General features: G+C 37.0%; 2 protein-coding genes across 2 annotated transcripts; one reads left to right on the top strand and one right to left on the bottom strand.

The window, feature by feature from the left end:
- Nucleotides 1-2,757: 2,757 nt before the first annotated feature.
- Nucleotides 2,758-8,670, bottom strand: GCK72_016155 (uncharacterized protein; the record flags this gene model as incomplete). The annotated part of the gene is made up of 8 exons (XM_003091257.2): nt 2,758-2,816; nt 4,298-4,489; nt 5,069-5,329; nt 6,421-6,592; nt 6,643-6,727; nt 6,773-6,888; nt 7,952-8,081; nt 8,516-8,670. 8 exons carry the CDS (start codon nt 8,668-8,670, stop codon nt 2,758-2,760), a joined length of 1,170 nt encoding a protein of 389 aa, XP_003091305.2.
- A 5,122-nt stretch (nt 8,671-13,792) lies between these two features.
- On the top strand, nt 13,793-15,383 carry GCK72_016154 (uncharacterized protein; the record flags this gene model as incomplete). Its single annotated transcript, XM_053731356.1, has 3 exons — nt 13,793-13,894; nt 14,729-14,877; nt 15,197-15,383. 3 exons carry the CDS (start codon nt 13,793-13,795, stop codon nt 15,381-15,383), a joined length of 438 nt encoding a protein of 145 aa, XP_053586128.1.
- Between the last annotated feature and the right edge of the window lie 1,179 nt (nt 15,384-16,562).

The raw sequence follows: 16,562 nt of genomic DNA, 5'->3' as shown, positions 1-16,562 counted from the left end.
TTTAAGTTGAAAAATGAGGTTTGGTAGCAAATGTTTTAATCGATTTTGCTCAAAACCCATCAAAATCGATGAATTTTCACATGCTTGGGTGTCTGGGGCGCCGTTGACGCATTTATTCGCGTGAGATTTGCAAACGCGTCAAAGGTGCGCCAGTCAAAATTTCTCAAATATCGTGTCTGGCGCGCGTTTAACGCGTTTTAAAGTTGGAGAATATAAAGTTGGAGAATCATCATAATCCAAGAATTTTTTACACGTGAACTACATGCGCGCCAGCCGCACGCCAGCCTCCTGATTTCCGATCAAAACAGAAAAAAACTTCTCAATTATCCAAGAACTGTAATTACATCACATTAGTACATACACCTTTGATTTCACTCTTTCTCTCTCATCTTCTCGCCGCCTTTTTTTCTATTTCTTTTTTATATTGTTGACCCCAAAAAAATGGCGTGCTATGACCATAGAACGAACCAGTTCCACGAAAACGCATTTTTTGATTCGGTGAAAATTCGAATTGGATAGTAAAAGTGGGGGGTTTCCGCTTGAAGAACGTGAAGGACATCCGAATAATTTGCAATTTTCATTTTTCCGCGCGAGACATGGTCAATTTGTATTTAAAATGAAGGGAGAAAAGAATCGAATTGAATTTGAGAGAGGTCATTTTAGGTTCGATTCTTGAAAATAGGCAATTTGTTTGTTTAGATGGGTTTTTGTTGGGTAAAAAATGGAAATTTTTTAATCGGAAGGTCAATTCGAGAATTGGGGGGCTACTTTGAACAGTTTGTGAAGTTTCAGAAGAAAATCTGACATGACTGGAAGGATCGGACAAAGAACATGTATATACAGTACTGGCCATAAAGAATGCGACACTTGCAGTTTTTAGTTGAAAATGGTCAACTTTGAGAGTCTGGCACGGTCTTCCTGATAGTCTCACAATACTGATTGTTTATGGAGTGTATAGATCACAGATAGAACTTCATTCTTGTAGTTGACAACTTTTTTGTACGAGCACATCCTAAGAAGTTATGGGTAGTCAATGAAAACAGCTCAAAAATCGCTTTTTTTAGCACTGAAAAAGGGCAACAATTGCGAGATATTTCTTAGACGATTGATAACTCTCTAGGGAGTGCCCGTACAAAAAAGTTGTCAACTACAAAAATGAAGCTCTACTTGTGATCTATACACTCCATAAACAATCAATATTGTGAGACTATCAGGGAGGCCGTGTCACAGTCACAAAGTTGACCATTTTCAACTAAAATCTGAAGTGTCGCATTCTTTATGGTTAGTACTGTATACCGTAAAACCTGTAAAAGAGGCGCCCAGCTAGAAATTGTTTGGAGCATCCTATCTCCGCTGTCTTTAGAGATATAAAAATGTTTTTAACTGAAAAAATATTCTACGAATACTAAGCTATATTTTTTCAGTTAGCAGCAATTTGGTATTCTCTTTGGGAACCGAGATATACCGCTGTGAACAGACACCGTTTAGTGCGCACAGGTTTTACGAAAATTTCAAATATTGAACTGACTAGGGAATACAAATGCTATCTTATTGCAAATTTAGCGCTGATTCCAAATTTGTGTTCCGTTTTTGCAGAATCCACCTCTGGAAAAAGTTATTCATGTTTTTCTAAACTCCTAGTGCGTTTTTCTAATATACAGTACCGGACAAAAAGGTATGAACTTTGGCTGTTTTCAGTGGAAAATGACCAACTTTGAGAGGGTGCCATAGTAATTCTGATTGTCACACTAAGAAAATTTTTAATGGATCATATAGATTGAACGTAGAACTCCATTTTTGTAGTTGACAACTTTTTTGTACGGACACTCCCTAGACAGTTATGGTCATTTTTAGACGACAGCTCAAAAATCACTCTATTTTGCACTGAAATTGGTCGATTTGAGGAAAAAATTATTTTGACGATATGTAACTTGCTAGGGAGTGTCCGTACAAAAAAGTTGTCAAGTACAAAAATGGAGCTCTATATTCAATCTATATGATCCATTAAAAATTTTCGTGGTGACAATCAGAATTACTATGGCACACTCTCAAAGTTGGCCATTTTCTATTGAAAACAGCCAAACTTCATACTTTTTTGTCAGGTACTGTAGAAACAGCTATAAAATGGAAAAATAGTCTTGAAAAGAACAATTTTTCTGTGAAAATAGAATTTCAGTCATTTAAACATAAAAACCAACAATTTAGCACATTTTCAGCCTGAGATACGGTATTTTCAAAATTTTCAAAACGCTTAGTGACCTTTCCCCTCCCTCAGATCGTGGACATTGCCACCAGCACCGGGTTTTGAGATTTTCGGAGTGGTTTTAGGGGATTTTAAGCAATTTTAAGCAATTATAGCCAATTTTTTGCCCCTCTAAAGGCCGAGTGCATAGGAATTTTTTAACCCGTCTAGCCCGACACAATAACAAATAGATGAAGCTGGAATACTACTTTGAATAGTCGAAACACTGCAAACAAGTATTCACTTTATAATATACACGTGACTGATCTGTACTTACTACAAATTAATCTTAAATATCCAATAATACACTATTTTTTAGAAATCTGCAAAAAAATCGGGGGGGGGGGTGAGACAGGAGAGAAAATCACATTGTTTTGTTGTTGTTCTTTGATTCAATGAAAACTTGATTCGGTTTCGGGGACGGACGGAGAGAGAAAACAAATATGGCCAAAAAGTGACAGAACGATTTGAGAATTACAGGAAAAAAGTGGAAAATGGGGGGAAAAGGGTGAATATTATCCATTGAATATGTCATGATCATTTTGATAGCGTTGTACTTCTTGGAAGATGAGACCTACAAAAATCGAATTCCGTTTGGAGATTAAGAAAATTGGGGTTTTTTTTTGCATTTTCAGTGTGAAAAGCCGGTTTTTGAGCATTTTTCTTGGGAAAATCGGGGGTTTTTGACTATTTGAATGTCTCGGAGCCCAAAAATTACAGAGATATGGAAAGTGACCTATATCATCGGAAAGCTGAGAGAACGCAGATTCCAAATATATATTCAGTTTTTGCCCTAGGAGGTCTGGAAATCGAGAAAAATGGGGTCAAAGTTTTGAGTTTGACAATTTGATCTACGACCCTAAGTCATCTGGAGGAAGCGCCATGAAGTCAGTTTGGAGTTACGGGACGTGGCCTATACCATCCGAAAGCTGAGAAAACGCTGATTCCAAATATATATTCAGTTTTTACCCTCAAGACCTGGTAGTCGAGAAAAATGAGGTCAAAGTTTGGAAACGCAAGAAAAATTTGGCCATTTTTTCCTAATTTTCAAATCTTTGTAACTTTCTGGATACATAACCAAATTTTGGGAGTTTTGGACATCCAGACATTCGGACACACCGACAGACAGATAAACCCAAAATTAAAGCAAAACAAACAAAATGTATGAGGTGCAGCCTTAGGCTCAAAAGTCTCAAAAGTCTAACTTTTTTCAGCGAACCTTTTTTTTGCGTTTTTTTCAAATCCTCACAATTCTTTGAAAACTTAACCAAATTTTAAGGTATTAGTATCGTTTTGAAGGTCTTGACTTGGTTTTTCATATAAGCTACGTTTTGAGGTATTTGGAGCCTATAGGCTTCAAGAGTTAGGCCTAAACTTTGACCTTATTTTTCTCGAATACCAGACCTCGAGGGCAAAAACTGAATATATATTTGGAATCAGCGTTTTCTTAGCTTTCCAATGATATAGGTTACATCCCATAACTCCAAATTGAATCCATGACCATCCATAGTTTCAGGATTGTTCAGCTATTTAAAAACTTCAGGAGCGAATTTCACTATTTTTCTTGATTTTTTTGCTTTTCGATGAAAACTTTAAGTTTTTCACATAAGAAATAACTTAAGCATGGTGTTTTTGAGCGAAAAGACGATTTTAGTCAATTTTCAGCTATTTCCAGTCCAATCTCTCATTCTCAAACCTACATATGGCTTATAATAATTTGTAAGAAAATGAGAAAGAGGTGGAGCTTGGGAGGGTCATGGTGTTATGGGACGTGACCTATATCATTTGAAAGCTGAAAAAACGCTGATTCCAAATATATATTCAGTTTTTGCCCTCGAGGTCTGGTATTCGAGAAAAATAAGGTTAAGGTCCGGAAAATACAAAAAATTGTCAATTTTCCGAACTTTGACCTTATTTTTCTCGAATACCAAACCTCGAGGGCAAAAAGTGAATATATGTTTGGAATCAGCGTTTTCTTAGCTTTCCAATGGTATAGGTCACGCTCCACGACTCCGTGACCTTTCCTAGTTAGAGCTTTATGAACAGCGCACTTACCCTTCCACTCCTGAAGTGTCTTATCGGCAAAGTCGATATCCTGATCGTATCGATTTTCGGATGCAGGGGCGTTCACTTCCTCTTCTTTAAACCATAATCTGACATATGGATGATTGAGTGCATCTTCTACTGAATATCTCTCATCTGGATTGATTTTCAGCATATTTGCAAGTAGATCACGAGCGGATGTGGCTGGAAAATTATTGTTTTTTGAATATTGGTCTGTCTATACCGTCTATACCGCCACAAACACATCCACCTAATATTTTGACACATCTGGCGCGCCAGCCTGTTCTGTATACCGTAAAAGCCTGGAATAGAGGCGCACCTGCTAGATCTCGGCTGTCTTTAAAGATATGAAAATTTTTTCAACTGAAGAAATATTCTATGAATATTAAACTATATTTTGCCAGTTAAAAACTTTTTGATATTTCCTTTGGGAACCGAGATATACCGCTGCGAACAGGCATTACAGGTTTTATAGCACTTAAAATCGGGACCAGTATCTTGCTTAAACGGCGATATTATGCGCTGAAAAATATACCAAAATGTACAACTCGTTGAGATCTACAATTTCGTATATTTTTCATCTCATAAAACTCAATTTGAAGCGAGTTATGCGCCTTGAAAAGTATGATAGTGGTCAGTTCAGTGCAAAATAATGCATTCCAGCGCCGCAGGCACCCCAAATAGTTCTAGATAACGATTCGCAGACATATGACGACAATTGGTCCCAACGTATTAAACTAATCATAAAATTTCCAGACTTACACGTCAAATTGACACGTGGATTCTCGGTTTCTGGGAGGAAATTCGAGTCGGGTACAATTTCAGCCAATGACTTGGGACTGGATCTTCGCAACGACCGGACGTACATCGCTGCGGATTGACCGAGTTGATTAATGAAATCGTCATTGGGTGTTCCCATCACATTGTAGATTTTCGTCCATTGATCGATACGATCTTTGCCGGGGAAGAGTACGGTATGATTGATCATTTCAGCGAAGATACAGCCGACTGACCAAATGTCCACTGCAGAAATGGGGATGTGGATTTTGGGATTTCAGGTTCAAAACAAGATTAAATGTTCAGCTAAAATACCGTAAATACCACTTTTGTCAACCGTGCCGACAAATGCCGGTACGGGCCACCGCGTAACTTGCTTGAAACTCAATATTATGAGCTGAAAACTATACCAAAATGTAGATCTCGGCAAGATCTACATATTTCGGGAACCTACTGCAACCCGGATGGCTATCCGGTAATTGGACACGCTAGAATATCTTTTTTGACCATTTTTGCGTTTTCTAGCACTTTACAGCCATCCGGCTCGTAGTAGGTTCCCGACATATGTAGATCTTGCCGAGATCTACCTTTCGGTATAATTTTCAGCTCATAATATTGAATTTAAAGTTTGTAAGTATGTAATTGTAACTGAAGCACACGCTTAGGACCGTTCTGAAAGATAAAAACATTAACCTCTAAAATAAAGGCACACCTGTTATAGAAGCACATAAAATTTTGGTCAGGTTTAGTGCAAAACGTATACTTTTGAAGAGCGTTTCGCTGGTTTTCCCATAAATACAAGTGTAGGCACTAATTTCCTTAAATATCATTTGATTTTCTATAAATTTTTCAAAACGCTATATTATAATTCTAACAACATTGTTCGTTTTCAGTTGAAAATGTCCAACTTTGAGAATGTGTTACGGTATTCCTAATTGTCCCACCAAATTAATTTTTTATGGATTATACAAATTAAAAATAGTGCTCCATTTTTGTAGTTGACACCTTTTTTGTACGGACACTCACTAGAGAGTTATGGCCATTTTAAGACGACAGCTCTCAAAAATCTGAAAATGGTCGATTTAAGGGAGCCTTTGTCGATACGTAACTCTCTAGGATGTGTCCGTACAAAAAAGTGGTCAACTACAAAAATGAAGCTTTAGGTTGGATCTGTATGATCCGTCAAAAATTTATTTGGTGGGTCAATCAATAATACCCACTCTCGGAGATTTGTAACTGAAAAAGGCCAAAGTTGTACAATTATGACCATAGGACACCTATAACTAAGTACTTCAGTATTTACAGTAACCTAATCATCAATTCCTCATTAAGCGTACCTTTCTCCGAATAGGGCAGACCCAGAATAACTTCTGGAGCTCTATAGTATCTGGTGACGACGTAATCCGACATTCTCATCGACGTGTCCACATTCTTCTTTCTCGCCAACCCGAAATCCAACACTTTCAGAACACATCGATCGTTGACAACGATATTCGACGGTTTTAGATCCTGAAATTGGGGAAAAAGTTAATTAATTAATTGATTATCTAATTACTCACTCGATGGATGACTCCAGAAGTGTGAAGATGTTTGATGGCACACAAACTTTGATAGACGAAAAACGAGAGCGTTTTGTGGTCCAATCTGTAACTTCATCTCAATAAAATCATCTACTACAGTAACCCTTACCGTAATCTATGAATGACTTCGTGTAGGTTGTGTGTCATTAACTCCATTACAAGATAGACTTCTGTGAAGTTGTTGATGGAGGTGTCTGGTGTGAAGGCGTTTAGGAGACGGATTATCTGGAAATTGATAGAAATTTTTTATGGTGACCAAATTTGAGAGGCCACAGGCTAACTCTGTGAGCCGGTCTCATGTGGCACGAGCAATAAAATTTTATAGGTTTTCAGTTAGGACTGAAGTGTCTTTTATTTTAGTTGCAAAATCCGGGGAAGACCAAAAATCCGAGTTATATGAAATTATGTTTATTGAGTAGATCACACGTCTAGCTTTATTTTTGTAGTTGACCACTTTTTTTCTACGGGCGGTCCTTGAAGAGTTATGGGGAATAACCGGAGTATGGTGCATCGACATTTTTCGAATTCGATCTTTTCTGATTTTAGAGACTCTCATGATTTTTTGAGATGTCTGCTTATTTTAGCCCACTTGAACGGTTGAAACCCCAATTTTCCATTTTCCGTGTAATCCTCTCGGACTACTCTTTCCAGGATTTTCAAAAATTTTCAAAATTTGAGTTAGACTAGAAATCTGGGGGAAGGCAAGAATCAGGAGAAAGTGAAAATTTGAAAAAAAGACTGAAATTCGAAAAATTTTCTTAAAATTCCAAAAAATCAAAAATCCGAAAAACCCTTTTTCTTCCCCAGATTTTCAAAATTCGGGGAAGAAAAAGGTTTTTCGGATTTCTGATTTTCTTTCGAAATTCCGTTTTTTTCTTGGTTTTCAGTCTTTTTGTTAAATGTTAGCCTTCTCCGGATTCTTTTCTTCCCCAGATTTCAAGCCTAACTCGGATTTTAAAAAATTTAAAAATTCTGGAAAGAGTCGTTTGAGAGGACTACACGGAAAATGGAAAATTGGGGTTTCAAACGTCTGAAAATCATAAAAAAAAACGGTCAAAAACGCGTTCGGTGCATCTAAAACCAGAAAAATTTGAATTCGAAAAATGTCGATGCACCATATTCCGGTTATTCCCCCATAACTCTTCAAGGACAGCCCGTAGAAAAAAGTGGTCAACTACAAAAATAGAATTCAAGGTGTGATCTACTCAATAAACATGATTTCATAATACCTATAAGCCGATTTATAGGTTTTTAGGATCAATTTGCAAAAATGACGTAAAAAACTCACATTTGGATGTTTAATAGTGGTTAGAAGGATGAATTCTCGATACGCTCGTTTCGCACTCATTGTCATCACGAAAGGTTGTTGCATCTTTTTAATGGCGACACGTTCTCCGCTCACTGCGTCATCTGCCATTCTGAAATTTTTTTTTAAATTTTGGATTTTTTGAAATTCGGGGAAGAAAAACCTTTTTCCTTCCCCGAATTTTGAAAATCTGGGGAAGAAAAAAGAAGAACGAAAAAGAGATTTTCCACTATATTCTGTTTTCAATGATCCTCCTGAATCAGAATCTTCTTTTTCCAACAAGTTTTTCTAGTTTTTTCCCTATTTTTTGTAAAAACTGGAATTGAGCAAAAAATCTTGTCCGAGAGGACTACACGACTGGATTCTGATTCATCTGGATTATTCAAAACAGAATATAGCAGAAAATCTCTTTTTCGTTCTTCTTTTTTCTTCCCCAGATTTTCAAAATTCGGGGAAGAAAAAGGTTTTTTGGATTTCGGATTTTTTTTTCCAAAATTCTTCTTTTTTTCTCCAAATTCTATATTTTCAAAATCTAAAAAAACTTACACAACAGTCCCTTGTGCTCCTGCATTCAAAAAGTTGAGGTTACTGTATCTACGGGGAATTGTGAATGTACTGTCCGCACTGGCGATCGGATCTCTTATAGTGACTTGATGGAATTTCGAGGTGTCATATTGCTGTGCCGGTGGGTCCACTTCCATTGAGGATCTGGAAAAAAAAATCAGAAATTAAAAAAAAAATTAGGAAAAGAAAAAAATGTGGAAAAAAGTAGGTATGTCATGTTTCCTTATCTTTAGTTCTACACCCTCATACGTAACAGGAAATGAAACAAAAATAGATAAAACATATTTGAGTCATTTTGTGTCTGCATGAAAATCGATATTCTATGTTTGATCATTCCATAAGAAACGGCACACAAAAAATAAATGTCTTCTTATGTTTACTTTCCATTTCTGGAGACACCACCTCGTGAGGAAATAGAGAAGGGGGAAGAGAAGAAGAAAGGTGTGTGTGGGAAAATATTGAATATTCTAGAAATGAAACTTGAACATTACTTGAACAATTTCGGAAAAAAAAATCCAAAATCCGAAAAAACCTTTTTCTTCCCCGAATTTTGAAAATCTGGGGAAGAAAAAAGAAGAACGAAAAAGAGATTTCCTACTATATTCTTCTTTGAATTATCCAGTTAAATCAGAATCCTCGTTTCCTTACTTTTTATTACATTTCTGGACACCAATGTAGCATACATGCAAACCGGGCCGGCTCGTAACTCCTTTAAAACTCAATATTATGAGCTCAAAAATATACCAAAATGTAGATCTCGACGAGTTCTATATCTTTGATTTTGATTCGGGCCGGATGGCTATTCGTTAATGTGCCGCGGGCCGGGATAAAGTGCCATAAAACCAAAAAAGCCATTCTAGCCCGGCCCGCGGCACATTAACGAATAGCCATCCGGCCCGAATCAAAATCAAAGATATAGAACTCGTCGAGATCTACATTTTGGTATATTTTTGAGCTCATAATATTGAGTTTTAAAGGAGTTACGAGCCGGCCCGGTTTCGGCCCGGTTTGCAAGTATGCAATTTAGAAATTGAGTCTATAAAATTCAGTACTAAAAACTTCAGAAGTCAGAAAATCTTCTTCCTAAATATCATGTTATTCAGTGTCACCTACATAACAAGAGCGGCTAATAGGGACGGAGTGGAATAATAACTGGAGAAAATGAATAACATGATATCTATAGAAAGGTTTTCAGACTTCTGAAGTGAAGCAGTGAAATACTCGCGTTGTTATCAGAGAGAATACATTCTAACTTTCTTGAATATTCAAATTTTTTTCAATGGACAGAAAACTTGGTATTCGAAACCGGAATGAACCATATGAATTGTACAATAGAAACGTCTATTAGTTGCCGGGAGATTTTTTAGGAGTAGACCAGAAAAAAGATGTTGCCTCGCAAATTTTAAATAAAGTGGGTCTAGAATATAGGGAGAACCTTATATAGGGGTCTAGGACTACTACGATCAAAATAATTTTTTCAAATAACAGTGATCTAAAACTGACCAAAAATGCGGAAAAACTGACGTAAATCGGGTCAAAAAGTTGTCGATTAGAGGCCGATAGAAATATTTTCTAAAAGTCGGATATTTTTATATGCTTCGACCCAGAATTCATGGGAAAATCGAATAACCTCTTGATGGTAATTCCAAGAATCGGCCTAGAAAATGTTATCAGCAAAAAAAATCCAAAAATATTATCAGAAGCTGAAAATAATAAGGGTCTGGAAACACCAATAAGCACATTTCGAAAGTAAGCAACATTATTGACAAGAACCGCCCACGCATTATTACATTATCACTATTTTTGTAATTTGGGTTGTTCAAACTTTAAGGAAATCCAGTGAAGCACATTTATTTCAACTGCGCTCCACCGGAATACCCTTTTTCTCTGAGTCTCTCAATTTCGTACTCTTTGGTTTTGGTAGAGCGCGGTTGTAAGAGCTCTGCTGCGTTAATACTTTTATACCGGACACCTTAATGTTATACAGTTAGACAGTCAGTACCCTGTATATTCTCACGAGATAATTGAATAATTGAAACTATGCAATTAGACTACGTATGCCCATAAAACCCATAAATTGAAAGAAAAAAAGTTGTACAATAATAAAAAGGAAGAGAAAGAAAGAGATGGTTGGTAAAGGTATTAAAAGTGTACGTCAGTCCTCCGGGTGTCTGTGTTGTCTCTCTCTCTCTCACTCTCTCTCTCACTCTCTCTATCAATGTGTGCGGAACGAAAGAGAGTGTCCCCCCTCCCCAACATCTCTTCTTCTTCTTCTTCTCCTAGGAATGAATAGAGAAAGGAAAAGGGAAGAGACGCAGGAAATGAAAAATCGAAGTGAGAAGAGAAGAGGAGAGAGAGAGGATTCTGGAGTAAAGAGAAGAATTCCTTCCGTTTTTTTTTTGATTTTTTGTCATTAGTTTTTACACTATTTGATTAGTCATCAGGGTTATGGGTTATCAATAGCCACTGTGATTTGATTCTGTATTAGTCATTCAATGATGATTTTTGATTTTGAAAATTCTGGAAATTTCATTCATTTTTACTGGAAAATAGGTCTCAAACTCAGATTTCTTGGGCTTTTCTGAAAATCAGTTCTGTAACCGAAATTTGAAAGATGAAAATCGGAGTTTTGATAGAAAATTGTCTTCGTACAGCAGAATTCATTAGAAGGGTACTTACCAACCCCTGTAACTCCCTTAAAACTCAATATTATGAGCTGAAAAATATACCAAAATGTAGATCTCGGCGAGTTCTATATCCTTGACCTACAACGCGGCGGATGCCAAACAGTAAAAACTGCGAAAAAACGAAAAAATTGCCAAAATTCTCAATATGCTCTCCTTACGTCTTTCCCCTCCCTCTGATCGCGGACATTGGCAAAAATGGGGTTTGGCGCATTCTAGGTTGAGCTAAAATACTATTTTTTTAATGATGTGATAAATCTGGTCACGACAAACATTTTGAGCCTGAAACCGGCTTTCTAGCTAAAATTTGAAGGAAGTTGTGGGCTCTCAAATATTTTAAAAACGCTTAGTGCTCTCTGTACGTCTTTCCCCTCCCTTTGATCGCGGACATTGCCATCAATCTTTGCGGACGCTTGTATCAAGGGGTCTGGGTAAGGTATCCGACCTAAATTTTGATGGGGAAACCGTATTTTTAAGTTTGAACCTCTGAATTTATGATTTGAAGTGAGAAAATCAGGATTTTTAGTCCCCCTTGCTGTAGGCCTTTCCCTTCACTCTATTGGCACCAGTACCGGGTTTTGAGATTTTTAAGCAATTCCAGCCGATTTTTTGTGTATCTGAAGGCCGAAGGGGTCCGAATTCATAGAATTTGACATTTTTCGAAAAAAAAGGGGTTTTTTCGCTTTTTTCGGGCACTTTTCACGGCCCGTGGTGCATGATCGACTAGCCATCCGGTTCTCGTTGTAAGTCACAGACAGAGTTGCGCGGAATTCCGACTTCCGACTTCCGTTTTTAGAAAAAACCACTTCCGCGCAACTCTGGTCACAGATATAGATCTCCCTGTGATCTACATTTTCGTATATTTTTCAGCTCATAATATTGAGTTTCAGCTTCAGATTTTAGACGATCTCAATCGATTTCCAAGAATAAAAAAAACTCACTCATTATTGTATCCGATAGGAGATGAAGAGTCAAAGACGGTATAAAACATGGTGATCAATCACAGGATTCAATAAATTATTTAGAAAAATAATTATTAGATAGAAAATAATAAATTGATAAGAGAGAGTACTGGTGATATTCGCACTAACACGAGTCAAGCAAAAGACCAAGAATGCTGATTTTACGCATAGGTAAATTTGTGCATTGATGTGTATGTATGAAATACGGGCGGTGTGTTGAGGGGAGAGGAAAGAGGGAGGAGATTAGAGATGTATGTATGTATCACAAGACTAGGATTAAGAGAATGATTAGAAGTGCTTTCATCCCCTGAGAGAGTATATAATAAGAGATTGGGAAGTCACAAGTACAGTAATCCGGTAGCTTGATTCTCAGAGCTTAAATATCACAATTTTAGCACGGCACACTTCTTACAACCGCGCTCCAGTGGATTCCGGTAGAGCGCTGTGGTAAGAACTTTTCCCAAACGTCCTTTTTCTATCCCATGTATTACCTCATTTTAATTTAGTAACAAGACAGAATAATAATTGCTTTTCTAGGAACTAGAGGGAGGGTTGGTGTACTTTTTGTAGTCAACAACAAAGGGGAGGAGGTATTCTAGTAATGGGGAAGATGGGAGGAAAATAGGGGTGAAGAATGTTATGTAAAAACCTGGACGAGGGATTCCAAGACACTTACCCTAGAGATGTATATTATATATCATTGGAAAGCTGAAGTCACACTGATTCCAAATATATATTCAGTTTTTACCCTCGAGCCCTGGTTTTCGAGAAAAACGGCTTCAAAGTTTCGTACGTCAAGAGGGTAACGACTTCTCCCAAACTTTGACCCCGTTTTTCTCGAAGGCCAGACCTCGATCGCAAAAACTGAATATATATTTGGAATCAGCGTTCTCTGAGCTTTCCAATGATATATAACAAATCTTATATCTCCAAACTGACTCCATGACCTTCAACTAAAATTGTGAAGGGAGTTATTTTCAACGCCTCATTCCAGTGATCCAGTCGGAGGCCCATCTCCTGGAACGGTGTTGATGTGTAATGAAAAAATTGAGTTTTTGACGTAAAAAACGCAAAAATTCCGCGAAAAATGGAGGATTTGAGCCAATTTTCAATTAGTATGGCGTGCCTTTGGCGCGTTTGGGATTTCGAGTCAGACAGTTTGACCCAACAAGGAGTGGACTCTGTCGAGTCATTTTTTACGATACTCGTTGAAAATATCATAGCAAAAACTAATTCCGTTGTTTCACGGAGTTACAACTACGCTCCATCGAAATGTCTCTCTTTCTCAGAGTCTCTGAATTTCGCCGACAATTTTCTCGCGGTTTCGGTAGAGCGCGGTTGTAATAAGTGCGCCCACAGTAGTACATAAAAGTACCTAAAGTTCACCAGAAAATTGAAAAGTGCTTTTTGATTCTGCTATTAAAGCCAGAATATAATTACTGCCCTATAACAAACCTATAATTATTTTCCCTTACTTTTCTTCAATTCCCACTTTCCTCCTGCTCTCACGAGTGCTCCCCTCTCAATTTCAAGTGCCCCCCGCAAACACCGTCACGTCATAATGCACTTTTTAAAATTTTCAATCCAATCCAGAGAATTCGAATGATTTCAGAATGGTATTCCTGACACTCCGTGAGTTCACCACATGGCTTGACGTCACTCTCTTCGAGTTATGGATCCATTTTTTGGGAATTATCGTTTCGTCGATTTTATTGGTAAGGAGACTTCAGTAGTATCCTTCGATGACGTGGAATCTAGAATCTGAGGCTCCGCCCCCATTTTCCGCTTCAGTGCTTTTGACCCTTATTGAGATTTCGGAAAAATAAGAGAAAAAAAAGGCGGGAATCACAGGGGTGTCCGTGCAACGAAAATATTTGAATTTTTGACCGAGTTGCGTTGCGTGCGCGTCGCGGTTTTTATTTTTATCGTAAAATTCTAATTTGGCATCGCGTTGTGCGATGGAGCGCGTTTCTGCTGTGCTACTGGAAAAAATCGAAAAATTTCGATTTTTTCAACTTTTTCAAAAAATTCTTAGGCCTGTAGGTTTCAAGGGATTTTAAGGGATATACTTGAAAAATTTCAGAAAAAATTTTACGCAAAAAATATTTTTTTCGAAAATTTCAGATTTATTTTGGAAAAACTTCTTTAAACTGATTTTTTGAAGGATTTTGAGCTATTTTGTGTAAATAAAACTGACAAAATCTAGCAACTTTTTGAAAATTTTCCAGTTACTATAATTCAGTCAGTTTTCTATCAAACTTCAGGAAACATCTATTTTCGGATTCAGCTCGTTGAGACGCTTCGAATGACTATAATCATGCCCAGGTTCGCTTCATTTCGTGTGTCCCACCACGAAAACTACAGTACACCCAGATCACGGGCTACGGTAGTTTTCGCGTCGAGACCCGATTCTCTCCGAACCTAGTCATGATTATACTCATTCGAAGCGTCTCAACGAGCTGAATTCGATAATGTGGGTTTCAGAGAGGTTAGCCGAAATCTGAGCGAGTTACGGTACCTGAAACATGAGAAAAATTCACTTTTTTCAGTGTCTAAAAGTGCACTCCATCCTGCACATCTCCTATTTCTGGGTGGCATCTCCAATGTTTATTGGAATCGGTTTCGTCTATTATTTCATTTTCATAATCTACCTGAGATCGTGTGTCGAGTATAAAGACTATCGAGCGCCCACGTTCAAGTGAGTCTAATTTCTGGAGTCAGTGGGATGTGTTATATATCATTGGAAAGCTGAGAAAACGCTGATTTCAAATATATATTCAGTATTTGCCATCGAGCTCTGGTATTCGAGAAAAACGAGGTCAAAGTTTGAAAAATTGACAATTTTTTTGTATTTTCCGGATTTTAACCTTGTTTTTCTCGAATACCAGAGCTCGACGGTAAAATCTGAATATATATTTGAAATCAGCGTTTTCAGGGCTTTCCAATGATATAGGCCACGTCCCATAACTCCATGACCCTCCCTAAGCTCCGCCCCTTTCTCATCTTCATATTTTCAGAGTAATCTGCAACATGCTTCGTCTCACGTTACTCACCTCATTTCTCTATTTGTTAATCAGTAAAATTAGTGGAGATTTGGAAAAATCAGAAGTCGCCGATCAGAGATCGTACGGTTGGGTGTTCTCACCGATTTGGGCGCTATTCTTGATATGGGCGGTGCAGATTTGCAGGACGACTAATAGTTAGTATATATATAATTCTGGAATTCCTATGTGCCTTGATATCATTATCTGAAAACGGGTTAATTGTGATAATAAATGAGAAATAAATGGTTAATATTATACACGATCGATAAAAAAGGCATAGAGAAAAAGAAAAAAAAGGTAAAAATACAAAAAAAATGGTTCCGGGACGTTTTGCAACCTCAATTTTCCAGTTTTTTCAGTTATAACTCGACTTTTTCAGATAATTAATTGTTTGAGAAGTCAAAAATGGTCAAATGTTGGCTAAATATCGCCTTTTTTGTCTGAAAATTGACAATTTTGGACTAAAAATGATTAATTTTTGGGTGAAAATGGTCAAATTTTGACAGAATCGAATTTTCTGGTTTTTTGGACAGCTTTTGATAAGAAAACCACAAAAATGAGTTTTTTTGACTTTTCAGCGAAAATTGAGGATGCAAAGCATCCCGGAGCCGAAAAAAAAATGCAAATACAAAAAAATGGTTCCGGGACGTTTTGCAACCTCAATTTTCCCGTTTTTTCAGTGAAAACTTTAGTTTTTCAGATACTTAATTGTTTGAAAAGTCAAAAAAACTCATTTTTTTGCGGTCATAAGAAAGTTTTTCCAAAAAATCCTAAATTTGACCGTTTTCACCCAAAAATTGATCATTTTTAGTCCAAAATTGACAATTTTCAGACGAAAAATGCGTTTTCAGACGTTATTTAGCCAAAAATCAAGCATTTTCAGAAATTTCTTGTCTGAAAATGGTTGATTTTTGGCGAAATATCGTCTGAAAACGCATTTTTCGTCTGAAAATTGTCAATTTTGGACTAAAAATGATCAATTTTTGGATTTTTTTCAAGAAAATTTGACCATTTTCACCCAAAAATTGATCATTTTTAGTCCAAAATTGACAATTTTCAGACGAAAAATGCGTTTTCAAGCGATATTTAGCCAAAAATCAACCATTTTCAGACAAGAAATTTTGTCCAAAAACAAATAGAAAGGTTTAGCTAAATATCGCCTGAAAACGCATTTTTCATCTGAAAATTGACAATTTTGGACTAAAAATGATCAATTTTTGGGTGAAAATAGTCAAATTTTGGATTTTTTGGTTTTTTGGACCAAATTTCAGTGCTCTGAACCACAAAAAATGAGTTTTTTTTACTTTTCTAACAGTTAATGGAAAATTGAGGCTGCGAA

This window comes from Caenorhabditis remanei, chromosome IV, assembly GCF_010183535.1.
Source record: "Caenorhabditis remanei strain PX506 chromosome IV, whole genome shotgun sequence".
Taxonomy (NCBI): domain Eukaryota; kingdom Metazoa; phylum Nematoda; class Chromadorea; order Rhabditida; family Rhabditidae; genus Caenorhabditis; species Caenorhabditis remanei.
The sequence above is the reverse complement of the archived record's forward strand: the minus strand, read 5'-3'. Positions and strand labels throughout refer to the sequence as shown.